The sequence below is a fragment of the Nipponia nippon genome, unplaced genomic scaffold, assembly GCF_047370975.1.
Source record: "Nipponia nippon isolate SJK-2023a ecotype South Korea unplaced genomic scaffold, ASM4737097v1 scaffold_19, whole genome shotgun sequence".
In the NCBI taxonomy this organism is placed as follows: Eukaryota; Metazoa; Chordata; class Aves; order Pelecaniformes; family Threskiornithidae; genus Nipponia; species Nipponia nippon.
Window position 1 is genome coordinate 2055874 of NW_028262335.1, and position 27145 is coordinate 2083018.

The 27145-nt window shown below is 45.9% G+C and overlaps 1 protein-coding gene across 4 annotated transcripts in view; it reads left to right on the forward strand.

The window, feature by feature from the left end:
* Positions 1-27145, forward strand: part of PAX7 (paired box 7) — a 101467-nt gene that overhangs the window by 36456 nt on the left and 37866 nt on the right. For all 4 annotated transcript variants that reach the window (XM_087755248.1, XM_087755250.1, XM_087755249.1 and 1 more), the window contains exon 5: positions 13363-13562. In XM_087755248.1, the coding sequence (XP_087611374.1) occupies positions 13363-13562 (200 nt within the window). The remainder of the gene's footprint in view (positions 1-13362; positions 13563-27145) is intronic.

Consider the following 27145-nt stretch of genomic DNA (forward strand, 5'->3'; position numbering starts at 1 on the left):
TGTGACACTTTGTGCACTTGCTCTGTCTGTTCAAGCTGAGGGTGAGAATTTTTTTCTTCTAACACTTCACTGCTTGGTTTTCAAGTAGGTTTCTTTGTGCTTCTGACTTGTTTTTCGATTGAGAGTCATTAGTATCTATTTTATTTGCTGATTTTGCTCAGAATCTGTTTTTGTTAGCTGCTAGTGCTAGTCCTACATGTAGGTCATGAGATGTATTTCACATGCCTGCCACCTCGCTGGCATGACTGCCAGAAATCAGCTCATGCCACAGAAGACTGCATGTGTCTGCGCAGGTCCCAGAGAGCCAGGCACACAAATCCTCTCCTTTTTGCACAGTAGTAGTCATGGGGGGACCAACAGTTTGATGTTAGAGACATCACGTCTCTAAGCAACACAGTATCAACTCTTGGCTCTCTTGATTTCTGTGCCTGGCAAAGGGCATGTGGTCAAAACTGAACCAAAGTAAGACCAGAGGCCTCTGCAAAGATCCCGGAGCCATTGGCCACATGTGGGAGGGGAAACAAAAAATCCAAGTGCTTTTCAGTGTCTTCTCAAGTCACAACTTCATGTTGAAATGAAGCTATTTCTTAATGGAAAAAAAAATCTAATAAAATAATTTGAAACAAAGCAAGGTTTTTCATTTCAGGTCAGCTGAAGTGTTTCTACTACCTTAGATTAAAATATTTTGATTCTTTATTTAAAAAAAAAACAAACAAAAAACCCCCCAAACAGCCCAGGCAAACAAATTATTTAAAACACTCTCACCTCCCTGCATTTGGGGAATTTGACTGTCAAACTGGAAAACTCACAATTTGCACATTTCTAACGAAAACAGGTCTAGTGGCAGAAATACCTGTTCCCATCTGTGACTGACAGGCTGGAACATTATTCTGCACATATTCAGCCTTTCCATCTGGTAGGAGCAGAGCTCTGCTGCACACATCCTTCTGCTTTAATGATGGTGGGAAATGGTTTTGACTTTGCTCCTCATCTTGAATTCCTAAGCAAGAAGTAGTTGTGAAAGGTTTCGGCTTATGCTGTGTGTCTGTCAGGGCACCGCTGCCTCACAGGATCACAATCCAAGAGGAAAAGAGATCATCGCAAGCTCCTGAAAGATCCCTTGTTACATTTTAAAATATCTAAAGAATGAAGTCATATATCCTAAGAAATACTTGGCAGATAAAACCCAGAGAATATCATGCATATATAGCTAGCTACCTCCTGAAAAAAATCCTCTATAGGGCTGGAGACTTTGAAACTTACTTCTGTCTTGATCGTGGCCTCATGGGACAGTTGTGTCCTGCCTTCATCAGGGCTAAAGGACATGTTCAGCATAGCTCTGCTCTGGTGGTGGGATTCGCCTCCCACCCACCCCTTGAGAGGAACTGGCATCTGAGGCTCCCAAGTATTTAATTTGGGCAAAATATGTTCTAACCTTTACCACAAAAATAAAATTTCATAGCTGTGATCTGAGTGGAAGTGGAGGCTGTGGGCATTAGGTAGTCTTCAGAGAGCCTAGCTTGGCTCTGAGCTTAACACAGTTCAGTTCTCAGGGAGTGAACTCCCTCTTTTATTTCAACTGGACGTGTTCACTCTGGAACCTAGTGATGGAAAGTGTCAGCAGAGGAAAATGTTTTGTAACCAGTGCTAACAGGCATGAAGTTCACTAGTGCTTCCATCACGATGCTGTGCCTACTCTTCTGGAAAAGCATCTTGCTATAGTGTCAGAAGTGGCAAAACAAATTGCTACTGGGCTTCAGTGTCCCGTCAGCAAAACAGGCACTTCTGTTGCCTGGCTTGTCACTCTGACTGGAAGTTTTGCTGGCAGCACAGCTGAGGCTCGGTCACTGATGGATGCCTTTGAGCACCATCATATAATAAACAGCAGCACGTGAAGAGGTAGTGTGTTCGCTCACTTGGGCGTATGCTGCGCCTGCCCTGAAGCGAATGTCCACCAAGTGAGAGGTAGGACGTGGTATCGAGCAGGTGAGCACAGTTTCTGGTTTGGCTGTTGAGCTCCTGTCCAGTTTGGTTCTCGAGGCGAATCCTTGTCCCAGGACCTGTAGTAGAAGCTGTCATACAAGCCCGTATGCCTCTTGTCCTCGCTGGTGGTCAAGAATAAAAGCAAAAAGACACTGCACACTTACTGAGACAGCAGGTAGCAGATCTGTAATGGTGTCTCTTCTTTTGGCTGCCTTGCCCCTAGCTTACGCTAGTGCAGCCCCCTCGCGCGTCGACCTCGTCTTGCTCTGAGCCACCTCCTCCCCCCCTCTCCACCCCAAGCTTATTTCCCGGCCACTGGAGGTTTTAATATTCAAGCCGTACCTTCCACATGAGCTGTGCTGAAGAGTTGACGTGTCGGAGTTTATTGATATCACATCGGGCTGCGCAGGGCTGTCAGCTGCACATTCAGCCGTTAGCGACCCCCTAAGGTGCGGGCTCTGGCAGCTCTAAAGGAATCTGCACAAAAACGCCTTTTTGTTTTGTCCAAGGTGAGACAATGCGAACAGGGCCCTGCACCAGATGACAGGGCTGATAAAGGACCAAGCGGCACAGGGATATCTTTCTTTCTTTTCATTCCTTCATTCAATCCTTCTTTCTGTCACTTGCATTCTCTCCTCCCTATACTTTTCTTTCTTCTCTTTCTTCTCCCGGCTCAGCTAGCAGAGAGCAGCAGAGACAAGCAGAGGGGTTCAATTGCAGGCGAATGTCACAGTCCAGCTTCTCAACACATTTTCAGCAGCAGCCGGAGTTGCTGTTGGCCAGCTTCATGAGGGGCACGCTCTGCTTGCGGGTCCTTTTCTCCCAGAGCTCTTTACAGTCACGTACTTTGGTGTTTTCTCCGTGGACTGAAATTAATGTAAAGCTGTGAGTGTTTGTGTGTGTTGGCAGAAAAGTAGGCAGGGGAGGGGTGTAAATACGGAGAGAAAGATGGAGGAGCCGGCAGAAGTGCAGTAGGGAGAACAGGAAAGCAAGTGGAAGTAGCAGTGAAGCAAGAGAGGATGTGTGTATGTATACACACATATGTCTGTATATATGTATATATGTAAATAAAAAGGTATAAGGACATAGGAAAGGGAAGGAAGCAGAAGAAGGGCAAAAGAATCAGCTGCTCTCCAAGGACAACTGCCTTACCGACTTTTGCTGCATCCCTCTGTTTTCACAGACACGGTAGAGGACAAAGTAAAGGTAGCGAAGTGGTTGCTCGTGCCCGCTCTCGCACACCTCTTGGCTTCAGACGGTCGGTCTGACATTCAGATAAATGAAGCAGGGCTTGCGAACAGCAGGAGGAATGTGTTTCTCATGTGTGGTTAAGTGGTCTCTGGTGCCTCATTCTCACGGGCTGGTTTTTCAGGATTGGGAAAGGTTTATGAGGTTAAATTTGTTTATCTTTCCTGAAAGAGTCTTATATTGAAAGGTCTTTAACTTGATGTATCCAGCCAGGGAGGCCCAGGGCTGGAACAGCAGAGGAACTACAGGACAAGATTAAGGGCCGTTGGCAGAGCTATATAGGGGTTTAGGATGAAAATAAAAGAGGGTGTTGCAAATTGGGATGGAGGAGCAATGATAGAGCTGCGCAGGGACCCCAGGGTAAGAATAGCAAGGCAGCTATCAGCCAAGATTGAGATGTGCTGGCAGAGCACGTGGGGCCCAGAACTGGAACAGAAGGGGTGGCAGTACTTCAAGTACACGAGCAGAGCCGTGCTGGGACAAAGCCAGGGGAAGCAGAGGTTCTCACAGATGAGAAATTGTGAAACCTGGATTTGTGCACCTCACTAGGATGCTAGGCATCTGAGATGGCATGTCTGTGCATACGTGACATGCTGGTAAACACGCTACACCGAGTGGATTCCAGCCCAGAGCTGGAGAAAGGTAACTTTTGCTTAGGTATCACCGTATGGCGGTGCTTGCTCAGTCACCTTTGAGACGATTACTAAGTAAAAAGTACTGGAGTAGGTTAAGGATGGGAGATTGGGGCTGGCATAGAAGAACACGCGCTTCTCAAGATGAGAACCGAGGTTTAAGGGCAAAACTGCCCAGAGATGCCTGCTGTCTGGCTGGGGTCAGCTCTGAGTCTCTCTCCTGCAGATCCGAGTGTTATTTTCACAAAGGTGTTTGAGTAGTACAGTGTCTTTTCTATTACGGTATTTGTACCTCCAGGCACCCTCGGAGGGTGGTCGTAATGCACGTGGGGAGCGGTTAGATATTGTATTGTGCTCAGAATGAGGAGGCAAACTGGTGTAACGGGCTCTTGGAGGTTCACCCCCTTACTACAGTGCCTGTGATGTTACGTACGCTTGCTGCTGGGGGGAAAACGGGCACGGCTGGAGTGCAAAGAGCGGCATTACAGCAAGCTGGGCATCACCGGGGTTTCCTTGCATCTCCTTGGCCCCCAGCTGGAGCTGCAGCCCTGTCGAGGCATGGCATGAACTCAGCGGGTGAGAGTAAGGGACGCAAGCTGAGCACCGGGGCGAGAGGCTGCGCTGATTGGGGCCGTGCCATAGTGCTGCCCCAGGCAAGCGCTAAGTACCTCTGCCAGGAAACAAAATATAGAGTGCCAAGCTAAACATCTACATTTAATTTTACCCTTTGGTCAGTCACCTACTGTTTTTTCAAGCCCAGGTACCATACACACGCTAGTCCTTCTTGCCTGGATAAAGGGCCTGGCTTCGTACCCTGCAGGCCAGGTAATCTGTCTTGGGTTTGCCTGCTTCTTTAACTTGTAAGTCAAGGGGGTTATCAAAGGATCAGATCTCCCATCCTTAAAGCTAGCAGGCTTCCAGCATCCTGGGTACCTATGCTCAGTTCTCCTGTGCAGCTCAGACCCTTGAGTGGCACGTGTTTGTGCTGCTCCATGAACTTCCCTACATCTAAGAGAAATTCTGTTAAGTGAACTGGAGAGCTGAAGCTGAAAAGGGAATAAAGCAAAAAAGGGAAAACTCCAGAGAAAGTGAGCAGACCTTTTCTTCTCCCTGCCTCTTTATTCCCCCTGTATCCCAGCTGGTCTCCCTTTGCTTCCCAATTTTGGGAACACTATTGATGCCTCTCCAACTACATCGTTTCAATTCAAATAGAGGAGCCAGCAAGCCCCCGCAGTCCCTCTCGTGCAGCCCTCCGCTGGATCCTGCGCCTGCCACAAGCACGCGGCTATGAATATTGAAGTGAAAAAGGGGCCTTTTATGGACTTCACAGATGTGCTGGGGAGTTGGGGCAGGCCTCATTACCTCGGGGTTCTTTAAAAGGCCAAACAAAAGCCAGAAGAAAGAGTGTTAGGGGTGGAGGGGGCAGGGAGGCGAGAACTAGAAAAAAGTTGAAAGAAAAGAAAAGACGACTGGAGTTGATGGATATTCCATCTGTTTATGTTCAGGCCAGTGCTGGGAATTAACAAAGGCTGTTGGAGACGTAGGCTGTCTTTCGCCCTCCCTCCCTCCCCATCTTCCTCCAAATGTTCTGGATGATTTGGTTTTGTTCACTACTCGCAAGGAACAGAATATGTTGTGTTTTTTGTGACCATGTGTCTTTGCGTGGGGGCACTGCAGCTGGTACCTACGCTGCCAGACCCTGATTTGCGGTAGGATTTGCTGGGGCCCTGATGTCTCTTACTACTTTCACATGCAGAGTAGATGGACCCTCCGGGGCCAGATCCCTCCACCGAGATAAATGAGTACAGCTTCTTGGCTTTTACCAGAACTGCACTGGTGTACATCAGCAAAGGAGTTTGCTTGGTCTGTATGCATGGCATGGATTATCAAAGAGCATCTGGTTAGGGATGCAATTCCTTCTTCTTTCCGGGCTTGGAAAAGCCTTCATCTAGTTTAGCTTCCAGCTTCAAGGCAAAAGTACGTTCCCAACCTGAACGGAGTTACTTGGAATGGCTGCAATTGATACAGAGAGGAATGCAGAGAGCGCTGTTGGGTATGTCTCCACTCAGTGCAAGTCCTCATACTGGCTTTTGGTGATGGATGACCATCCCAAGGAAAAGAGGGTCTCTGTAGCTTTTTCTTTCCAAAATCTTGTAGTGATCCACTTGTATTTGTGCCTATGAACCCAGCTAGAACTGAGCCCAGAAGGCTAAGGTACTCATTGAAGGAGATATAGAGATTTTATAGTGGAAAATGGAGGTGAATTTTGTACCTCTGTGCATCCCAAACTGGCACTCTAACCAAGGAGAAGTTTATATTCTTTTGGTTAGAGGCATATATGTATTTCATGGCCAAGTGCCAGGTGAGATACTCCTGTACAAGAGTTTTCTTAAAATCCCAAAACCAGTTCATGAGTTAGGAGGCAAATTCTGGCACAGCTGGGAGGAAAGTAAGTTTTGGACGAGTGCTCAGGGAAGTAGGACAGCGAGAACCAGGTAAAAATTAACACATTCAACCACCTTTGAGTCCCCAAGCATGTGAATGCAGGGCTCCTCCTGGGTGAACCTTTGGGATTCAGACATGGAGAAATCATCGGATCCCTTGTTCCAAGCCAGAACAGGTTGTGTGGTTCTCACCGTGGTTGTCCTGCTGCCTGGCCATGTCCCGTCACCTGTGTGTGGGGAGGTGTGCACACTTTTGCATATGTTCCCTTTTCATCCATTAAACCTCCAGCTTTCCTTTCTCCCTCTTTCCTACAGCTTCTTCTTCCATATATGATCTCACTTATTCAGTAGAGATCTTGACACGATGAGGGAATTATCCAGCTGTGAAACACCTCTCTCTTTGACCCCCCCTTCTATATTCCCCACAGACACACACTGTCTCTGCCTCCCCATTCAAGAGCATCAGCTCTACTGTGAGTATTATTTCCAAGTTGTAAAGGCCATAATGGACGTTACCTCAGTCCATGGTTTGGTTGCAGCTGGCCAGTTCAGTGCCTGAATAAAAAAAATAAAAAATAGAAAAATACCCAAACCTTTATCTTCTAAGGCCCCCACACTAATGCTTTGCTGAACACTGCAGTCCCCAGCTGAGCTGTAAATGACTTTTTCATTTTCCTATGCCTGCTACCCGGTCTGTTTGGTATTCAAGGGCACCCCACCAACAGGCACTATCATTCTGCTTGGGCCGAATTACTTGATTAAAACGCATATCAACTATTATGTGATTCGTTTTCTGCCGCTGCTCCACACCACAGCCCTCTAAACTATGTTAAACTGTAATACAGCTGTGCAGGCACGAGCAAATGCTGGGGAATGGGGAGTTTACAGGTTGGAAAGGGGAGGGAGGGAGAAACCCAAGCTTTATTGTATGTGCTGTGTCGATTATTGGGTTTTCGTGTCTGGGAACGTGCTTGGACAGGGTAAGGGGGGCAAGAGATGAATCTGAAACACCTCTGTCCCCCTTTGCAGTCCCACCTGCTGTTGAATAGGTTTGGAGGTGAGCGGGGGTTATTCTGTGCACATATGTGCACCTCTCGCCTTGTGAACTCAGGACTTCATCCTTTTCCAAGACGACAGAGAAAAGGATGTTCTGGTTTTCACATTGGAAAGAAAAATCAAGGCAATACAATTCTGTGCCTGCAATGCTGCCACTGTGTCGCCCTTCTCTCAGGCTTTTCATAGTCTTGTTTGCATTTTGATGGGTTTTGTTTGCTTTCTGCCAGAGGGAAAGGCAGATGCTAAGAAGTCAGGGAGAGTTTCAGCTCTTGCTTCTGAAGCCGTTGACTGCAGGGTCCAGCACAGGGGACACGCTCTGTGAATAAAGGGCTGCATCTTGGTGACCCTTGTTCAACCCACGTCCTTTTGGGGGAGCAGAAAGTGGGAGCTGTGCAGTCCCACCCTTCCTGCTCCACAGACGTACTACAGCTGAGGTCCACGGCAAGGATCTCAGCTATCATGTATCTTATTATTTCAGGCCCTTGTGACAAGGTACCCACAGTCGGAAGATATTTTCACCTGAGACGGGTACCTCCTTGCTGCCTCATGGCTCCATTTTTTTAAGGCAATATCAGGCCGCTTTTGCACCACGTGGCAAGTGAAGCCTGCCCTTTTCAAGGTCATTGAGAGACTCTTTAATTGTCCTCCAGCATAAAATAACTTGAAGCTATTGTATGTACCTGAAGTTCAGGTACATATGGGACTAGAAAAATGTGAATGTGTACATTTATGCAGGGGTAGCTGTTGGGGCCACCAAGCACGACACCTTTGGTGGATGGAGAGCGTTGTGAAGAAGGGGGGACCTGGTGTGGGGCTGTAACGTGGGGGTGCTCAGATCTTGCTGGTACCTTCAAAGTGAGATTTTTCTTGCTTCTCTCATGCTGTTAAATCCAAGTTCCCCTGTGGCTGCATTAGCTTCCCAGCCAGTCACCTGCAGGTCTGGTTTCGTGGTGTGTTGTCATTGCTCCAGCAGTGTCTGGGTGAGTTTGCTAAAGCTAGTTGCAGCACAAAAGGTGCAGTTATAGCTAAGCCATTCACAAAACCATTCCCTCCCCCCTCTTCATCTCTCCCCTCCAACACACATTTCATTTTTAGGATGGTGCAGCTGGAAGCAAGAGAGAAAGAGAGGAAATGAGATGAGAAATACTGAAGGAGAGAATGTTCAGCTCCCCTTTACCCTCTAACAAAATCCGATCCCCACTTTAATGAATGCGTTTTCATGTCTGGTCCTGTCTGCCAATCCTTCCAGACGGCACCAAGGTGCTTCAAGACAAGGCAGCAGGTCCTTGTAGAGCATCAAGGGCTCAGTCTGAGCCTGGAGGGTCTTGTTGTGGCCGATTCCACCTAATCCTGTTGATTAATTTAACTCCAGGGCTAAGAGGCACCCAGAAGCAGTGAATGGAGGTGGAGAGGAGAAAGGCGGAGGGGGAGGAAGGGAAGTAGAGGAGTGAAGGGAATGGGGAGAGGGAGGACACATCCAGTCCATAATTATGGAGGGTTTTTCTTGTTCCTTTCCTTGAGCTCCAGTCTACTTCTATTCCTTTCAAACCCCTCCAGAGAGCTCTGCCCAGCTCTTGCTAATTGTACCCCAACCTGAACCGGCAGCATTATTCAGGAATGTGAGTTTGTGGGCCATAATTTACACATTTTCTCATGCTAGAATGGGTCCCAGGACAAGCCTGGGCTTATAGTTGTCACCTTTCCTATGCCATCCTGTGCACACACCTGCACACATGCTCTGGCTGCACTCATTTCCATGGGGAGAAAGAACCATTTTGGTTTATTCAGTTTTCCCCAGCTCATCCTCCCTGAAGATGTGGGACTTGACATTGGTCCACGCAAACCTTCAGCAAGTCCCTTCAGACAGTCTTCTCTTCCCCTCTTTCTTGCACGAGCTCTGTTGTATCTCTGCTCCAAGAAGGTGCCTGTACATTTGAATAGCCCCCCCAAGCAGAGAGAAGAGCTTATGAATTTTCACACTGGCAACCTTGCTTTCATTCCCACAACGAAGCCTATGTCTCTTTATTTCTAAGAGTATTGCAAAGCAAAGAGATTTGAGCAGTTTGGGTTTTTTCTTTCTGGGCTACAGAGCAGTTATGCTAAATAATAAGGATGGAATTGCTCTTAGAAAAAGAAAACATAGTGGGATCAGTGTGTGTGTACTGTAATACACGCACTTTTCTCTTAGTTTTTCCTTTTCTCTGACTTGTCCTCCTGTGAGATTTTTCTCTCCATTCTGTTCTTTTCTGTCAATCTTTACCCAGTATGATATCCTAGGGGAGCTGCGTATCGGCCAGCTAGCTGTTTCCCATCCTTCATCACAACCAGTGGTTGGTAAGCCACACAAGAAGCTGCTGCTAGATATTTCTCCAGCTTTATATTTACAGGGTGTTCATTGCTGTCTGTGAGTAAGTGTAAAATGCTACCAGCGCGTGCTAATGATTATTTCTATGGCAATAGCCCCGTTGTGCAAATGGGGATTCTCCCCCTGCTCATGCTGCTGGCAGTGCCGTGCATCCATTTTTCACACAGGGATGTGTGGCAAAAAATGAAGTTTTGGATGAATCCCCCCGGGCTTGCGTAGCGAGGGAGTCTCCTTGGGTTACTCCTGCAGCTTTGTAAAACTTCTCATTGCACAGAAGCTTTGCAGAGATTACGGCAGTGGTTTGTCCAGCAGGTTTCAGCTGTTTAGGAATGGAAAAGACCTGTTAGATCCTTGAGTTGCATCTTAGGCAGGTAAGGGAGACTGTCCCCTGATAATAGACTCGTACTGCAGTCTGTCTCAGCTGAAAGCCTTTCTATATTATTTAATGAATCTGTGTCTGACAGCAGCAGCTGCATCCTACTAAGACCAGCTGGTTCCAGACATGCCCTGGGATTTTTCTTTTTCTCTTGGTTTCATCTTTGTAGTCGGGTTGTTGGAGCCTCCGACTTGGCACGAGGAGCTGTGGCTTCTTTTCCCAGCTTTGCTCCTGACTCACAGGGTGACCGTAGGTGGGTGACTTCCGCCATCCCTGCCACGGTTGTAAAATGGAGATAATGCCAGTCGGGAGCTGTTTGGAGACTTGCGGATAGAAAGGGTTACGCCAGTTTATATTGCAAGGTTTGGCTCTTTACCCTTTTAACCCTGTAGCCAGCACGACGGCCAGCACAGTTGCCGGTGCTGCTGTGAGTAGGACAGATTGTTACTTATGACAATCAGTTGTTCTCTCCCAAAACTTTGCGGCCAGATTAGGCATCCTTACTTAGGAGCATAAAGCTATGGAAAAAAGTTTGGCTGTTTTCCCTTCCAGGCTTTTGCAGCAAAAAAAGTGAGCAAAGCAAAGTGTGGGAGATGAAACATGTTACAGATCCTTTTCTGGACTTTTTTTTCCTCACTTGGGGAGATACTGGATCCCAGGTTTGTTGTATGTGATGTAAGCAGTTGGACCAAGCAAGTGGATGAGCTGTAGGTAGATGTTACAGCATTGCTATCAAGTGGCCAAGAGTTAGATCTTAAAAATCAAGTCATTTTGACATTGCTGTCACCATAGTACTTGCCAAGCAGGTTGGGGCTTTGTTGCACAAGGTGTGAAACATGCTGCAAATGACAATTCCTGTGCTAAAGAGCTCACAGGCTGAAAGGTGCTACTAAGCATGCATACTAACTATACAGAAATGTGTATTTACTGTAAAGAAATACACTCAGCTGCAGAGTTAAGTGACATTTACCTTAGTATATTTTCCTTCCCCTTCCTCACACTGGCCCTCTTGCATCCTGGACCAAAACACACTTCCATCCTTATCTTTTTTCATATCAAGTACTTCCAGAAAAGATACTAACTAATTAAACCAATACTAGTTGGTGACCTAAGTGATTAACTTAAAGAAATTTACTGTATGCTATAGGTTTCCAGATGTGCTTTTGCACAGCATGGTACTCCAACATCCAGATGTGCTTCTACCTGCCCCGAATCGTCTGGGACCCAGATGTGGAGGGCTGTTATTTTCAAGTACAGATGTTCCTTTTACACCACTTGAGACTCTTAGACCTTCCCTGAAAATGGACATAACCAAAAAGCTAGTTTAGTAACAAATTTCTGCTATGTACAATAAAAGTGCCTTTAAAATGTGGGGCAGATGCTGCTCCTCTGAAGTCAACAGTGAATTTCTCACTGACTTCAGTGAGAAATAAAGGGTTCTTGATTTAAAAAGATGAATGTGTGTAAAGGCACTGTGTATTGGTAAGCCAGAGCTAAAAGAAGAGAAAACCTTTCAAGGTGATGTGTTTGCCCCCAGAACAAGCCGCCCACTCCTCTGCAGCAGAGTTTCTCTGACTCCAGCGCGACTGTAGTTAGCTGAGTTCTGACACCGCACCCTCCCTGTGAAGCCCCAGGACATAAAAGCATTTTTGTATTGCAGCAAGCTGAATGCAATGGCGTTTTGTGGTGATCTCAGTATAAACAAGTGATCTCCGATGGGATATTTGCCTCATACTCCTCGAACTGCTGCCACTCTCGAGCAGCTGTTGGGGAAGTCACAGCTGCCGTTCCCAGCTCTGAAAAGAAAAAGGCAGATTTTTGGGTGATGATAGTATAGAAGCTGAGCAAAGAGAGGACTGGAAAACACTGTTAGTAACTTTAGGGAATGTTATCATCAAGATGAGCGTATGTAAGTCCTGCTTTAATCCTAAATTAGCAAAGGTTTACTCAAAAGAAAAAACCACTTCTCTGTGAGCACAGTGTTTAACCAAATTCTGGCTCTCTGTGCAGTTATTCTGAAAGACAGCAGTCAGGCTTGGCAGGGGAAAAAAAAAGAGTGCACATTTAATGAGTCTCCTGTTTTCATGACAGAGAAAGAAAAGGTGACGGAGGCCAGATCTCTCACCTAGCTGAAAGGTTTCATATATCATATTCTTCCTTCTCTGCTGCCATGAACCAGTGGCACATTTTTCACTGTCCCAAAGGCAGACATAAAGTTTTGGCCTGGCTGAGATCCTTCATACATCAACATCTGCACCACAGGGAACTGATAACCTGCACATCTTTGAAACCCTAGCTTTGCTCCATGAGAGGCCTCTGGCAAACGCTAGAGTCACAGCTAATGCTGTTCTCGGTGCGTCCCCTCTAAAATCCACTGGCTCTGACTGTAGACTTGGTGCATATCAGTGCAGTGCCTTCTGCTTTATCTCCAGACAAAAAAAAAAAAATCAAAACTGGGCTTACTTATTCCAGCTATGCTTACTCGGGTTTGATAAGGGCCTCAGGAGGCAATAGATGTGGTCCAGGGCTCAGGGAGAAGGGAAAGGCAGAAGTCTATGGCAAGTGAAGGTGGAAAAAAGTGACTAATTAGACATTGGTAAAGGACTTTCATGGCATCTTAATGCTGTAGGGGTCTGGCCTTGTGCAGAACTCCTGCTGAAATTTGGAAAGTTAAGAAAAGAACAGCTGTATCCTGTGAGCAGCCCAGAGGTGAAGCGCTGTTGAAAGGGTTTTCCCAGCTGAAAAAATTCCTAATATTTCTTTTTTCTTCCTGAGGTGGTTTAAAAAAATTGGAGTCTCAAGCACTGATACTTGACAAAACACACGAGGAAATTAGGTTGCACAAGTCAAAGCATTGTGTGTGGAATTTCTTTATGTGCTCATTTCAGCTTCTACGTCTTTTCAGTGTAAAATGTGCAACTCCGAAGCACAGGTATTTCTAATAAAAAGTGGTAATTTCTTGAAATAAGTGAACAACTGGAAGTTCTTTCACTGTAGCAATTTGAATAGTGGATTTTGAAGCATCCTGTTCCTGCAAACAGTTCCGATTTTCATAGGTTGTCTTTTTACAATGTGGGAAAAAATAATAGTAGGAAACTACAGAAATAGCATAAAACTGGTAGATGAGTATTTGTCTCGATGGACACCATCACAGCAGAACTGCGATTCCTTTTTGGGCTGCTTAACTCTTCCAACAGCCTTTCTCCCTGTGGCTTTTTAACCACACAAGCCTCATCTCCCATGTCTTTCCCACCCCAGGTAACAGGCTGGACGAAGGCTCTGACGTCGAATCTGAACCAGACCTGCCTTTGAAGCGCAAGCAACGCCGCAGTCGAACCACTTTCACCGCTGAGCAGCTGGAGGAGCTGGAGAAGGCCTTTGAGAGAACTCACTACCCAGACATCTACACACGAGAGGAGCTAGCTCAGAGAACCAAGCTCACCGAGGCCCGCGTTCAGGTAAGGACTAGAGCCAGCGCGTGGTGAGTCAGCCTGGTGGCACAGCTTCTCATTTACCTTGGGGAAGGAGGTGGCCGTGCTGGGGATGAGGGTGTCGAAAGGTGGTAATGTGGATGCACCTCTTCTCTGGGGCCACAAGGATCTGAGACTTAAATCCAGTTCTGCAGATTCCCACGTTCCCATGGATTTGCAGATATGCCATTTGGATTTGGCCTGTTGCAGAGGTACCAGCTGGAGGATTTCCATCCAGGTTGGGACCAGGAGCCAAACTTTCCCTAACTTGGCAAGGCATTTAGCTCTCTGTTTTCTCTTGGAGGAAATTCCTCCATTTGCCTAGGAAGAAGCAGTGTGTGTGTGTGTTTGTATTTGGTGTTTTAGGAGAAATCACGCCATTTACCAACCTTGCCCAGGGGAGCAGATCATATTTTGCAAAGTTTGCAAGTTCTGTGTGTGAATTTTCATAAAACTTTTTTTTCCTCGATCTCCAGAGAGCACAAAAAGGGCGGGGGGAGGGAAGAAGAGGGGAGGAGCAGGAAGGGAGGGTTTGGAGCCAGGGGACTCTGACATCTACACGATTAATAGCCCTTGTGGGAACTCCACACAGAGACCCTTATGTCTTCCAGATAAAGGCTGGGTCAGCAGTGTGTGCAAACACGCAGAGGGATAAGGAGTGTGAACAGATCGGGGGGTATAATAGAGTCCCTTGGGGAATGGGAAGGAAAGGGGGAGGGATTGGGGATTGTGCTGGGTTAAAGAAGTGAAATGGAGACCCCAGCAGTCCGTCCTCCGTGTGGCCAGCGTGATTAGGTTTCAGGCTCAGCGCAGGGGTCTCTGTGCACGCAGCAGAGAGTTGAATTGCGGGCACTGAGAGAGGAGGGAAAGAGTACTCCAGGGAGTGACAGGGAAACAGTCAGTCAATTAACCAGCTCCAAAACAAAACAGGTTTGTTGTTTTTTTTTTTTTTTGTTCTGTGGTTCTCAGGATAATGAGCTTGATGTGCTCGCTCAGAAGCCAAAACCGCCAAAAATTTTTACTGTTTTCCCCAAGCTGTCTGGGAATGGAGATTTTCCCCCACACTTGGGATGTTCACTGGTTAAGGACTTTTCCCATTAACCTTCTTTCCCAAAGAAGCGCTAAGCCAATCACAGCACTGCAGCAGATGCCATCTCACCTTCCTCCAGCTTTCTCTTGAGAGGATTTTCCTGAATGCATCATCCCTCGAGATGTGGCTATGGAGACCGCAACAAGGAAATCTAGCAAACTTTAAACTCATTCTAGTTTTGATCTTAGCCAAAAGACTGTGCCAGAGTGTTCAACAGTAATAATGTTAACTTGCTGGCCATGTGGGTTTGTAGATAGATGGAGCCTGGGGAAGTGGCTAATTTAGGTGACTATAAGCTACTAAAAGTCGGAAAGTGTAAATTCCCCCAGTTTTGTTTTGCATATTCTGTTTCTAATTGGTCTTGCTTTTTGTAGATGGACATAAGATGTTAAGGAGAAAATAAAAAGAGGTGTTTCTGTGGCAAACAGTTGAAAAAAAAAAAAAAGGAGTTTCAGGGGAGAACAGAGTTTAGGTAACATCTTTTTATGGAGTCAGAGAAACCTGCATTGCCTGAGCTGTGATGAGGGCATGCTCGGGAGGAAGGGAAAAGCCCTGAAGTGCCAGGGAGTGCAAAAACCAGAGGCAGGTTCTCTCTTTTCCGAGGCACTCTGACCTCACTGTGACAAGGCTTGGGAGAAAGGAGGGAGGTGAAAACAGAAAGGGAAAGCTAAATAAATAAATAAAGAGAACCTTTCCCTCGTCTCAAGCTGTGATCTCCGAATCCCCCTGCTTGCTCCCAGGCAGCTTGCGTGGAGGTTCCTGCCAGGGCTCCAGTAGCAGCTGTTCTCCAAGGCACATTCCTGATGGCTTTCTCATTCTGACATCCTGGCAGAGTCAGCTTCTTCCCACCACTTTTAAGCCTGCCGCCCCTTGTAAAATTTTCTGGATATCAGAGCAGATCTTTTACTGGCTCTCGGGACCTACAAACATTAGTCAATCAAGTTCTTGTGGAAAAAAAAAAAAGCCACACACACACACACACATCCACACATGTACCCATCCAGCAGGGAATCTTCTACCACCGTATAGTCTTACTCCTGTCTCAACAGAGTTTTTAAGGCCAAGAGACGTGCTTTGGATTAAAGATGGCTGTAATAACAGTAGGGCCAGCTGAGATCAGGGTTTCTGGGGCCACGCCAACACCTACCCATCTATCTTGTCCCCAAAAGCTTATCATGTTAACATGTAAAATGGGAGGCAGACATATGAAAAGTGTTTTGTGACCCATAGTCACAAAACAGACTCGAGAGCAGCCTTTGCTGCTCCTCAACGTCTGGTCATTGCTTCATCCATCTTGTGGATCTCAGTGCCGTCTGTCTGCTGTGCAGCCATGGCTGGACAATCCCAGGATCACGCCCAAGTCTCTGAATCACGGCTCAGGTGTTGCGATCAGGCTTTCTTACTGTATCGCATATACACATCATCCCTGCACTGGAATTCCATTCTGCTAATCACTGTGCAAACGCTGGACAAAAACAAGCGGGCCTGTCCATCTCTTTGCTTCTTTCTCCTCCTCACCTCTTTGCTTTACCATGTGAAAGGTGAACCTACCTAAGTCTCATTCCTTCTCTCTGATACCTGAGCATTCACGTACCATAATCTCTTCCATGTGAAAAGCTGATAGCTCTGTTAAACTTCATTGGCAGGCCTCAGAGTCTGGCTGGTCACGCAGCTGTCCAGCTAAGTGGAAGTTTGACACGTTGACAGCTAATAAAATTCACAAGCTGAACAACAAGAGGGGGGGTGGTGGTGGGGAGCACTTCCAAGCTCCGGTTTCTCATCTGCTAGGAAGATCACAGGAGGGTGAGCAATATTTTTGCAAGGTCACTGCAGTGTCTGTGTGGTTGAGACGCAGGATTCCAGCATTCAGACTTCAACACACCCAAAGGTATGAGCCATTAAAAGGTTAATCCCAAACTGAGCATAGCCAGGGATGAGACTGCCATGGATTTCCGGAAGGATCAGGATTACAATGCCAAATCCATGCCCAGCGAGGCCACCAGTGGAAATTCCCACTGACTTGTTTTTGTGCAAGGCAATGTCTTGACTCATGTGTCCACACTAATTGTCCAGTACTGAACAAATTCTTGCCCATCTGCAAGCTCCCATTTCCACCCTTCCAGAAAACAAGCTGTTGAATGCCAAGCGTTCATGGATTTAAAAATTAAGTCTAACAGCTAAGCAATTCACTTAGCAAATTTAATGGAAGCTTTGATTTTGATCTTGAATGTATTTTGGGATTTTACACCGGTTTTTGCAGTTATCTAACTGATGATGTCAAAGTTTTTATATGGAAAAAAAACCCTAAACGGGATTCTGTGATAATTTTGGAACTTTTCTCCCTGGCATTTGTAGAGAATGGGCATTTTTCAGAACAGCCCTTTTCTCACAAACAGTTTAGCTTTGTCAGTACAGTGTTTTTCAATAGGAAAATAGTTTTGTCAGGAAGTTCTCGTTTAGGTGTGGAAATGACTTCTCAAAGCAACACTAATGTCAAAAGAGACACCAGGTACGTCAGCCGTGGGTCTAGGGAGTTGAACGTAATCCTTCTCCTAGATGATCCCATTTGTCAATCTGTTTGCCCAAATGTGTTCCATTTTAGGGCTAGTTACCAACAAACCCCAGTGCTTATTTCTGTTTTTTACTTGGACAATACCAACAGAAAGGAATATGAGGTAGAACAAAGCAGTGCACGTGCCCAGATTGTCCTCAGGTCAGCACCGCGATCCCAAGTCACTTAGAAATTTGTGCACTGAAAATGTTTTTCACAAATAGACCTCGGTGCGTAGGTTCCCACGCAAGCAGCCCACCTCCGTTTTTCCTGGTGCTATACTGAGTCAGATGTGGCAGGCTCCAAAGCAGTATCTCAAAAAGCTTTCCCAGAAAGCTACCAAAATTGTTCCCAAAAAATGGATGGCAGTTTTTCTTCTCAGCATCACCTGTGGATGATTCGGATGGTCATACCACAGGCAGCCGGGTACAAGCATGCATACCGCTAGCAAGTACGTTAATCCTAGTTCCTGTGGTTTGGGCAGTGGGTGCTTTCTGGAAATAAATAAGAAGCGCGAAGGGGTGGATGCGTTGTGATGCTGATGTCTGTTATTAATCCCCAGGAAATTCCATGCACTGAGAAACCGTTATTTCAATAACAAAATTAAACTAGACAGCAGGAGTCGCAACCCAATGCTTTATTGATCATTTTTATGATGGATACCATTGTGATTTCTGCCTGGGAGAAAATGGATGTTTTATTTAATAAAAAGGCTCAGAGCAATTCTGTCTCTGAAATCTCGGTGCATTTCTAGGCTACTCACATAATATGTATTTTATGACACAGTTTCAAACTGTAGTAAACAAACAGCCATATTCTAGATCGTGCTGCAGCGGCTCAGACATGCCAAATGGAGCACCAGAAAAGAAATTCCATTCAATTTTGCTTGAAATTTTTCGCAAACCAATTCTATTTTCTGTGCAAAGAAGCTGAAAACCACCGTTTACCAGCAGTACTCTGCAGTCTAGTTTCTAGAAAATACATGGATTTCTCAGGAACTTCTCAAGTATCTCTGTTGTGGGCTGGTGGGGACCCCAGTGCTCTCTCACCAGCTGTCGCTGTGGTCAAAGGTCTGTCCTGTTCCTTGAGATGGTCCTTTTTGAAGATGAAGGTATGATACGGAGGGACGGCGTGGCAGTAAGCAGGTCTCCCCCAGCTCTGAGCATTAACTTGAGTCATGCAAAGCTGCTGGAGCCTAATGCTGTTTGCCTGGTGCTTTGCTTCCCTAACTCTTTGAGATGTGTCCAAACTGGCTCTTCTAAGGCAACCCCCCTCCCTTAAAGGTCAGCTGAGAATGTTTTCTTTCTTCCTGAGGGTCTGACTAGTTTACATTTCTTGTGAAGAAGGCTGCGATGAGGTTATGACACAACAGCTGCCCTGTGTTTTTGGCAGCAGCCGGGGCACTGAGAGGCTGTGCAGAGGAGCCGGCAGTTGGGGCTCTCGTTGGCAGAGGCTGGCTTGGCACGCTCGTTTTCCACGGCACGGGGCCAGCCGCGCTCTCACACACCAGAGCGTCCAGATAGACGGCCCACGGCAAGAACAGCCCCTGGCACCGCGGCAGCCGGTCCGTGAGAACCGCGGTGGTGCTGCTGGTTCGTGTGCCCAGGCACGTCGAGAGACCAGCGGTGCGATGCCAAGCGGCATCCAGCTCCCGGGAGAGGTCGGGGCGAGGGTAGCGCGCTGTTCCAGCCAGCTTTACCGAAGCTGCTCTGCAAGGTAAAGCCAGCAAGGGCTGAACACAGCCGAGATGGTGAGGAGGGTCCAGGTGCTTCCCCCTCACGTCTCGTGGAGATCTTGCTGCAGAAAGGTGTTGCTCATGAGGGAGAGAGGTCGGTTGCAGTCTTGTAACATTACTTTCTGTTTGCTTAGCAAATTGGTGCTCGATGTCTCACGGCAGTGCTGCTGTTCTTTCACATCTCTTCAGCCTGAATTAGAAACAGAAATGCAATTGAATTAAAGAAGAGAGTAACCCATGGCATGCTTGTCCCAGCTAATATGCTCCAAATAAGCCCTTAGTCCACCTACTAGTCACACAAAAAATAAACAAAAACTGTAAATTACCAGGTATCCAAACTGCAGCAGCAAGTCATTTTCCACCTGAACTTTGGAAAAGCCAGAGGTGATCTCCTAAAATTACAAGCACGTCCTATGTGCGTATCTAAGGGTTTGCTTAGAAAAGCATCAGCGCTTTTGGTATTCGTAGTAGAATTACAGTTACCAGCCCCCTTGGAAACAGAAATGTCCCACTGACAGAGGACACAGTCCCAGCTGTGTAAGCCTGAGGGCATCTTGCTGGAGAGAGCGCTGTTTCATTAAGTATATTATACTTTACTGAAGATGAAAATGATAAGCCTAATCCTGTCACCCTTCTGGCAAAGCATTGGTTGAAATCAACAGGAATGAATATAAACTTCAGGACTTGCAGCATAATTTGACAAGACTGGCTTGTTTTGTATGTGTGGGGCAGGGAACCTGCATGAAACAAATGGAGAAATTTATGACACAAAGTGCTCCTTTGAACTTGCTGGCTTCTGCAGATGGAGGAATCCATTCAGTTCAGTAAAACATGATTTTTAGATAAAATTGTGGATTTTTGTGTTGAGATGCAAAACCCGGAACTGACTTTTTTGATTGTTTGTCCTGTTCTGCTTTTCTTGGTCTGCTTTGGACCAAGGAGCAGAACTGCCAGGCTCATGGTCGCAGGCTGAAAAAGGGATCCCCTAAACAATGCGGTAATGATTTGATTTTCTTACAAAGGAAAGAGGGTCCAGAGGCCAAAGCAATGAACGAGATCCCAGTTCCTTGGATGAAGCGGTTGTGTATAACACTGCGCACTCAGCTGGTCTAAATGGAAGTCAGTGAAGTTGCACTGATTTATAGCAGCAGAGTGTCTGTCCCATTGTATTAAAAACAAATAGGGCCTCCCAGAGGTTCTATGAGAAGAACCTTTATCACAAAATTTCTAGTCCAACGAGGGCGTGGACCAAAATATTTCTCATATAGTTTGCTTGTATGCCCTATGCTGAATCTCTGATTCTAGCAGGGCCACCACCCGGTGTGTGCCTGGTAAAGTGAGCAAGCGTGCCGTTGCTTCGAGCAGCCAGCAGGCATGGCTCTTGTCTGTTCTCAATCTCCGCAGCTAAGGAGGCTTTCTGTTTACTGGGACACCAATTAAATAGATTCTGTTTGGTCAACAATAGGAAATGTTTATAATAATCAGGAGGAGGGTTTGCCAGGGTGTTTTAATCTTTGAGCCGCTTCCCATAGCGCTTAAGCTATTTTTAAAAGCTGAGAGTTTTTTCTTTTGCAAAGAAAATCTTGATAGTGGGAATTGCTGTGCTGCTGGTTTGCTGTTAAAGCCCAGCCTATCTCTAGCCAAACAACAGCAGCAGGAAATCTACTCCCCAACATCTCATTCACCTCAGTGAGGTGTGAACATCAAAGCCTGTTCTGAAATGTTTAAATGCAACTCTAACACTATTAAGACTTGGCTGGCTAAGAAGCAAGTGGTCAAGTGGAGAGAAAGTACTTCATAAAACACACTACCTTGCAGCTGCTTTCTGACAGCAGTGAGCTCATCCTCATGTCTTTCAGCTTCCACAAGTCCCATTCATCCTCAGACAGAGGGTTTATAAAGAGATAAACAGATAAGTAAAACAGAGGTTTTCTTTTAAATTTTATTTTATTTTAACAGAATTTCCTCTGACAACTGAAATAATCACGGCGAAACACAGCTTGTAAAATGTAGAGCTGGAAAACACAACGTTTGCAAACAATCATTCAGTATCCAATAGCTATTTCATTCAATGATAATTTTTTTATTATTTGTAAATATTATTAACTTTTATTACAGTGAGGGGTAAAGCTGCATCACTGGGGGCAGTGATGGTTTGGAGCTGTGAAGCCATGAGTTCAAACCTGGGCTTAGGATGTCTCAGTGTGAAAGCGGACAGATCCATCCCATTTCTCCTGCCTCCTGCTTCCCCGTCTGGAGTACGAAACCTGTTAGCAGTTATGAAGTGTTCAAACTGTGATGATCATTTAAAGGTAGAGACGGCCTTTTGGTTGAGGAAGTGTTTGTGACGTGATTAATTCTTAGACAGCCACTCAAAGATTAGAAAGAATATTGCAAGAGTAAAGTAATCAATGTCACGATCAAATATTTCACTGCTAACTATGGTTTGTTTCAAAAAAAAAAAAGTGGTTTGCAAAAAAATCCCCATACCACGAACCGTTTGTTGAAATTCTTCAATAGATAGTTATAAATAGCTAACACCTTGAGGAACAGGGATATGCCGGGAGAAATATAGGCTAAATTCATTGGATAATCTCATTTGTGAAGAGTCATTTGTTCTGCTCCGCTAACCTTGTTTAATATTTGTCTTAACCATATCACCCACAAGTGACAGAGACTCAGCGTTTTAGGCACTGAACCAAAGTGTCACTAGATACAGCCTACACGTGCAGATAAAATCTACGTGCCTAAAATCTGTGCGCTCTCATGGGCTTTTTTTCTTGTTCTGTAAAGAATTCTCTCAGTAGCCTCAGTGATGCTTGTACGTCCCTGATGTCTGTTTTTCGCACTCCTCAGCACCTGGGTGAGGAAGCGTAATCATCACTAAACTGTTGTACGGACTTACAGGATCCCGTCTCGCTGTAACATCTCAACCCTTTCCAGTCTGGGAGGGCTGACTCAGCACCATCTGAAAGAAGGCATTCGATGGAGCAATAACTATCCCTGGTCTGTCATCGCTGTTGCTGCTAGAGTTCTTCTCTAAAAGCCTTCTGCATCAGCCTCCTGGGAAGCCCAGGATTTGCAGCATTTATGGACAAGGCAAGGCACTGCAGGGATCTGCTCTGGTTCAAAGGAGAACCTGGAGAAGACCTGATCTGGCAGAGTCACCTCTGTGCAGCCTGGGGAGGGACCTCATCTGACTTTGGTGGAATTTTTTTGGTGTGCTTGGGCCATAAAGGGCCATGTGACTCTTTTCCACCTGGTTTCTGCAACCTCTTGGGCCTGTGAAAGCAAACACATGTTGCATCTCTTCCCTTCTGCTGGAAAGCAAAGGCATGGCTTGGCTTTTCCATCCCTGTTTCCATTTATGAGCTCATTTATCCCATCTATCTTTCTCCAACATCAAGTCCTGATTAGGCTGAGCAGGAACACAACAGGCTTTCTTTCCCACAGGAGGCTCTTTTTGACCTTCCTTTCCTCTCCTTGTCTGACAAATTGTGGGAGCTGACCCATATCTCAGCGGCTGCGGGGATAATTCAGTCCAGCCCCATCCTGGCAGGCAGCTGTCTCTGCAGCCCTTCTCCGCTGCTCTGCTGGTTGAGAACAAGTGGCTGGGACATCTCGGGCCGGCCGTTGGCAGGGTTGGGTGCAGGCGTTCAGGTTAAATAAGAACCAGGGCTAACCTTTGCCCCAAACCCAATCCGGCTGGGAGGACGGGCTCTTCTGAAATCAGCTGGTTCTGCAAGGCAGACAGTGATGAATTGGAGAGGTTTCTTAGTCTCGCTGTGCCTCCCTCTCCCGTCTGTGACGGGGATGGTGAAGGTAACGGATTGAGTGATATTCTGCGGTGAACATCTAGCGTTCAGCATCCTTGTAGCAGCACACTCACTTACTGAGCAAGGTGCACGTGGCACAGTGAGGGACTCTGGTCTTACCTGGACCCAGGGCATGACTAGAACAGGAAGAACCTGCTTGGGTATCTTCTTTTAAGTTATTTTCCATGCGGGTGTTCCTGTATCTATCTGCTTCCCCTCAGTAGAGCTCTGAGCAGTTTCTGTAACGCATCTCCTGTCTACTTAATATATTCTTTGGAAGGTAATTCACAGGGACAAAAGCCCCAGATGTCTTTAGCAGGTACAAACTGTTGTCTTCAGTGGCCTATATTATACTTCCATACCCTTGGAAAGCAGCACGTTTACACAGCGCAGGATCTCTTTGCTATGCACAATCAAATGATCACAAAGAACTTGTCTTTTTAAGAAAAAACAGGTTTCTGACATGCTGTTTTTTCTGCTCTTGGGTTCTTCACACAGCCCTTTTCCCAAGTGCTGGATACGTTTGTCCCAGCCTAAAACTCTAGTCGTACGATCCAGCCCCAGCACCCTCTAGAACAACGTCTCCATAGGCAGACCAGCAGCTTCAAAACTTCTTCCTCTTCCTCATCTTCTTCCCACCAGTCTGGTTTTAGCAGCCGTAGCCTTCACCCCAGGCTTAACATGGTGTAACAGGATCCTCTGGCAGGGGGAATCTTTAGTGGCTGATAAAACCTTAACTGTTGTGAAATGAAAGCAGGTTCCCTTTGAAGTGCGCCTCGCATTACGGTTAGATGCTCTAGCCTCTATATTTTAACTACCAATAAAATGATTTATAAGCATAAAGGCCTGAGCCACCTTTAAGGCGGGGGAAGGGAAAGAATTGCTAACGTCATTAGCTGGAATGTATCTCCTTTTTTTCTGTGGGTTATAAATAAGGGGCAGAATCAACCTGTTTGGGCCATGAAATGTCCCTTCCTCTGCACGGGAAGATAAATCCTATCAATTTCTTTGTGGAAGGTTTCAGTGTATTTGTGGCTGGATTCTCCAGCCAGGCTGTTAGGAACCACTACGTTTAAGCATGTAGTTGTGAATCTCATTGGTGCCTGTGTATTTACTCTTATTATCATTTATTATTTGTTTTGCTGTGATGCTCCAGCCAAGACGGAGATCTTGCTGTGCTGGGTATGGTGCCTACTGGCAGGTAAAGAGAGCCTCTGTCTCAGATGGCTGATTGCTGAAATAAACTGAAATGTAAGAAAATGTGGGTTTTATCTTCAGTTTAGAGGTGGTGATCTGATGCGTGGCTTGTGTAAGGACCAAAATTTGTTGAATGCAGCAATGTTTCCACTGACTTCAAATCAGAAAAGGAATAGCTTTCCCGAAGTCACAGAAGGAGCCCGTAGCATAGTTAAGAACGGAATTTCTTTCTCTTGTGATAGCCCACTGTCTTGGAAGTGAGCTTTCCTTCCTTCACAAGCCCATGCGCGTTGTAGACTGAAGTATGCAAGACACCGCAAGAATGGCCTGCGCACAGGCCTTTTTGGTCGACTCTACCTGGTTGTAAAAGGATCCAGAGTATCTTTTTATCTCCCTTAAAAAAATAAAGGAACTACACCCCCCTAACTGGATGTGGAGAAGCAAGACGGGAGGAGTTAGACATGTGTGCGTGAATTTTAATTCTGAACAATGGATGCAAACATGCGTGTTGGTGCGTGGACAACAATAACCTCACGCGATGTAACATAAGACAACACAAATCTTTTCAAAGTTGTGTTTTGATCATACGTTAGCCAAGCCAGCTGACAAACCACCACAGGGGAGCCGAGTGCTTGTGGGGCTGTCGTTGGAGAAATGTGTCCCGACCATCTCACTCCACATGTTTCTTCTGAACTTCTAATCCTGAGTGGATTTGCCAGCATCTGGCTCTTGGTTATAAAAAAGGAACTTTCCCACCCTTTGTGATGTCGGGAAAGCGTCAGAAATCACTGGAGTGGCTTTTACATTCTTGGAGTTCAATTTCTCTTTCCCTCTCGATTCCTGGCTTCAGTGCTGCTTTGGTTATGTTTTCCCGACAGGTATTTGAATTCTGTGTGCTATTCTCAGAATTGATTTTTTTTTTTTTTTTTTAATTTTTGAGTGGAAGCTCTTCCAGACTGGGACTAGGCCTTTTTCTCTGAAGAGAGAAGGTTTATTTATCTCCTTATGTTCAGCTAACAGAAATATTCAGACAGTTTTTATGTCCTTAACTGTGAAAGTGGAAGCAAATGATAGGAGAGGACGAGCCAAGTTCCGTGTCCCTAATTCAAAGCATGAATTACACATACATGCATGCATGAGAAAAGGACAGGACTGTCCTCTTTGGATGGCCAAGGCAAACAAAAGGTTATTTATTTATTCATTTGTGTTGCTCACTGCTCCTAGAAACTGCGCCATTAATTGGACTGTATAAAAGAGTTGTAAAGTGCTACAGACCTTGATGCTCATTCATTTCTCTCTCCTTAACTTTGTCCTAGATTTTGCTAGCGACTTTTGGTGCCAAAAATGGACACAGAGATTCTGACCTGCATGGACTTTGTTGATCAATGCAGATCGGATGTAAGCTGACCTATTTCTGTCATGCTTTTGGAAGGTGCTAAGAGGTTATGCTGCTTCAGCCAGTAGTGCGGTGCAGTAGGAAGAAGTCTGTAAAAAGACGCGTTTGGTGCCAAGGACCTGACATCAGCACTGTATACATTTCAGGGGGCTTAATTTAGGCCAACTCCTCCAAAGAAAACCGGGCTTTTTTTGTTTTCACTGTACCTGGATGTAAATAACAGCGTGAAGTGAAGGACTGCCCAGGACTAGGTCCTTCCCAGCCATCAGCAGCAGGTCACACACGACTGTCGTTAGCAGGTTTTAATCAAACTCTTTCCACGGCACGCTAGTAGATAAGTAACACGTAGAAAGAGCAATAATAGACTGTAATCCAGAGAACCTCACAAAGGTTTGCGTGTGAAGCTCATTGTATGCTTATTTTTGCAGCAAGCACCGCTGCAGTGCGTGTGGACCAAGAGCCAGCTCTCCATTAAATAAGCAGCTCTCAATGAAAACATGTTGTCTTGTCATGCCGAGTGAACTATACATACCCACAGGTGCCAATAAGAAAAAGGCAGACTAACAGGTGACCGTTTACAGGGGGACTCAATTTAAAGGCCAGAGAAAGGCACCCCCTTTGAGATTTCGATCATGTCTGAAGTGCAAAGCGCATCAGACTGAGGTTCTGCTGTATTTTGGGGCAGAGAGTTTTGTTTTGGTTCACAAGATGTGGGGACAGTTTGGACTGCAGTGCCTCAAACCCTTGTAACCCCAGCTTCTGATATGACGTTGAGCAGCTTGGAAGCCTGATGGAGGATTTTTTTCCCCCGGAATGCTTTACACTCTTGATTTTTGCTCCATTTTTTCTTGTTGCTGTGAAATTTAATCGTGTTTTCTAGCCCTTTAGGCCTCACAAAGTCCAGCAGCTGCATTCTCATCTGGCTTGAAAGCTTATCCGCATACTTCTGAACCCCAAACAGGGATCGGGCCTGAGAGCCTCTCTGATTAAATGAAGTAAACCAAGCCCAAGAGGCAGCTTGAGAAGCCCTTTCCACTATGCAGAAGGGAGATTGCCCATGATAAAACACATCAGGGCAGACAAACACATTTAGAAAAATCTCCCCTTGAGTCTTACAGGTAAACTAGCACTGTAGGAAACACGAGCCCAGCTTTGCACATGCATTAATACTGGGTTTATTTTAATGCACAGAGGTTTAAATTGGCTGCAGTACAATTCTAGTGCACACTGCAGTGCCTCTTGTAAGGAGAGCATGTCTTAGCATACAGACAACAGTGATTTGCTGCAGTACAGAGATGCTAAGAAAACCCTGTATTCCCTCCGGTCTGGTTCTATCTATTTAGCTTGTCTAACATAGAAACCATGATGCTAATCTGTCTATTTATCCCTCCTAACAGTGCAGCCGTGTTGCTATTATGGTACTTAATCCTTCAGCATAATTCACATAGTTGTCAGATAACAAGGCAGAATGGCCAGGTGGTAGCAATGCATCTATTTGGTATGAACTCTCTCGGAATACACAAGCTAAATTATTCCTCTTCATCTCGCCCTACTGCTGATAGCACCCTCCCACGCTCTTAGTAGTATCTTTAACAATTTTAAATGCGTGTATCTTCACCCAGGAGACAGGGCGGCAGTAGTAGTGTCATTTGGGAGAAAGGAAACGGGAACGGAGACAAATACTCACAAAGTCTGTGTCAGGCAGCGACTTGAACCTGTTTTTGGCCGGTACTGTAATTCAGGATGTGTTTCCATTAGCAGCCCAGAGTAAGTCACACGTGGTCTTT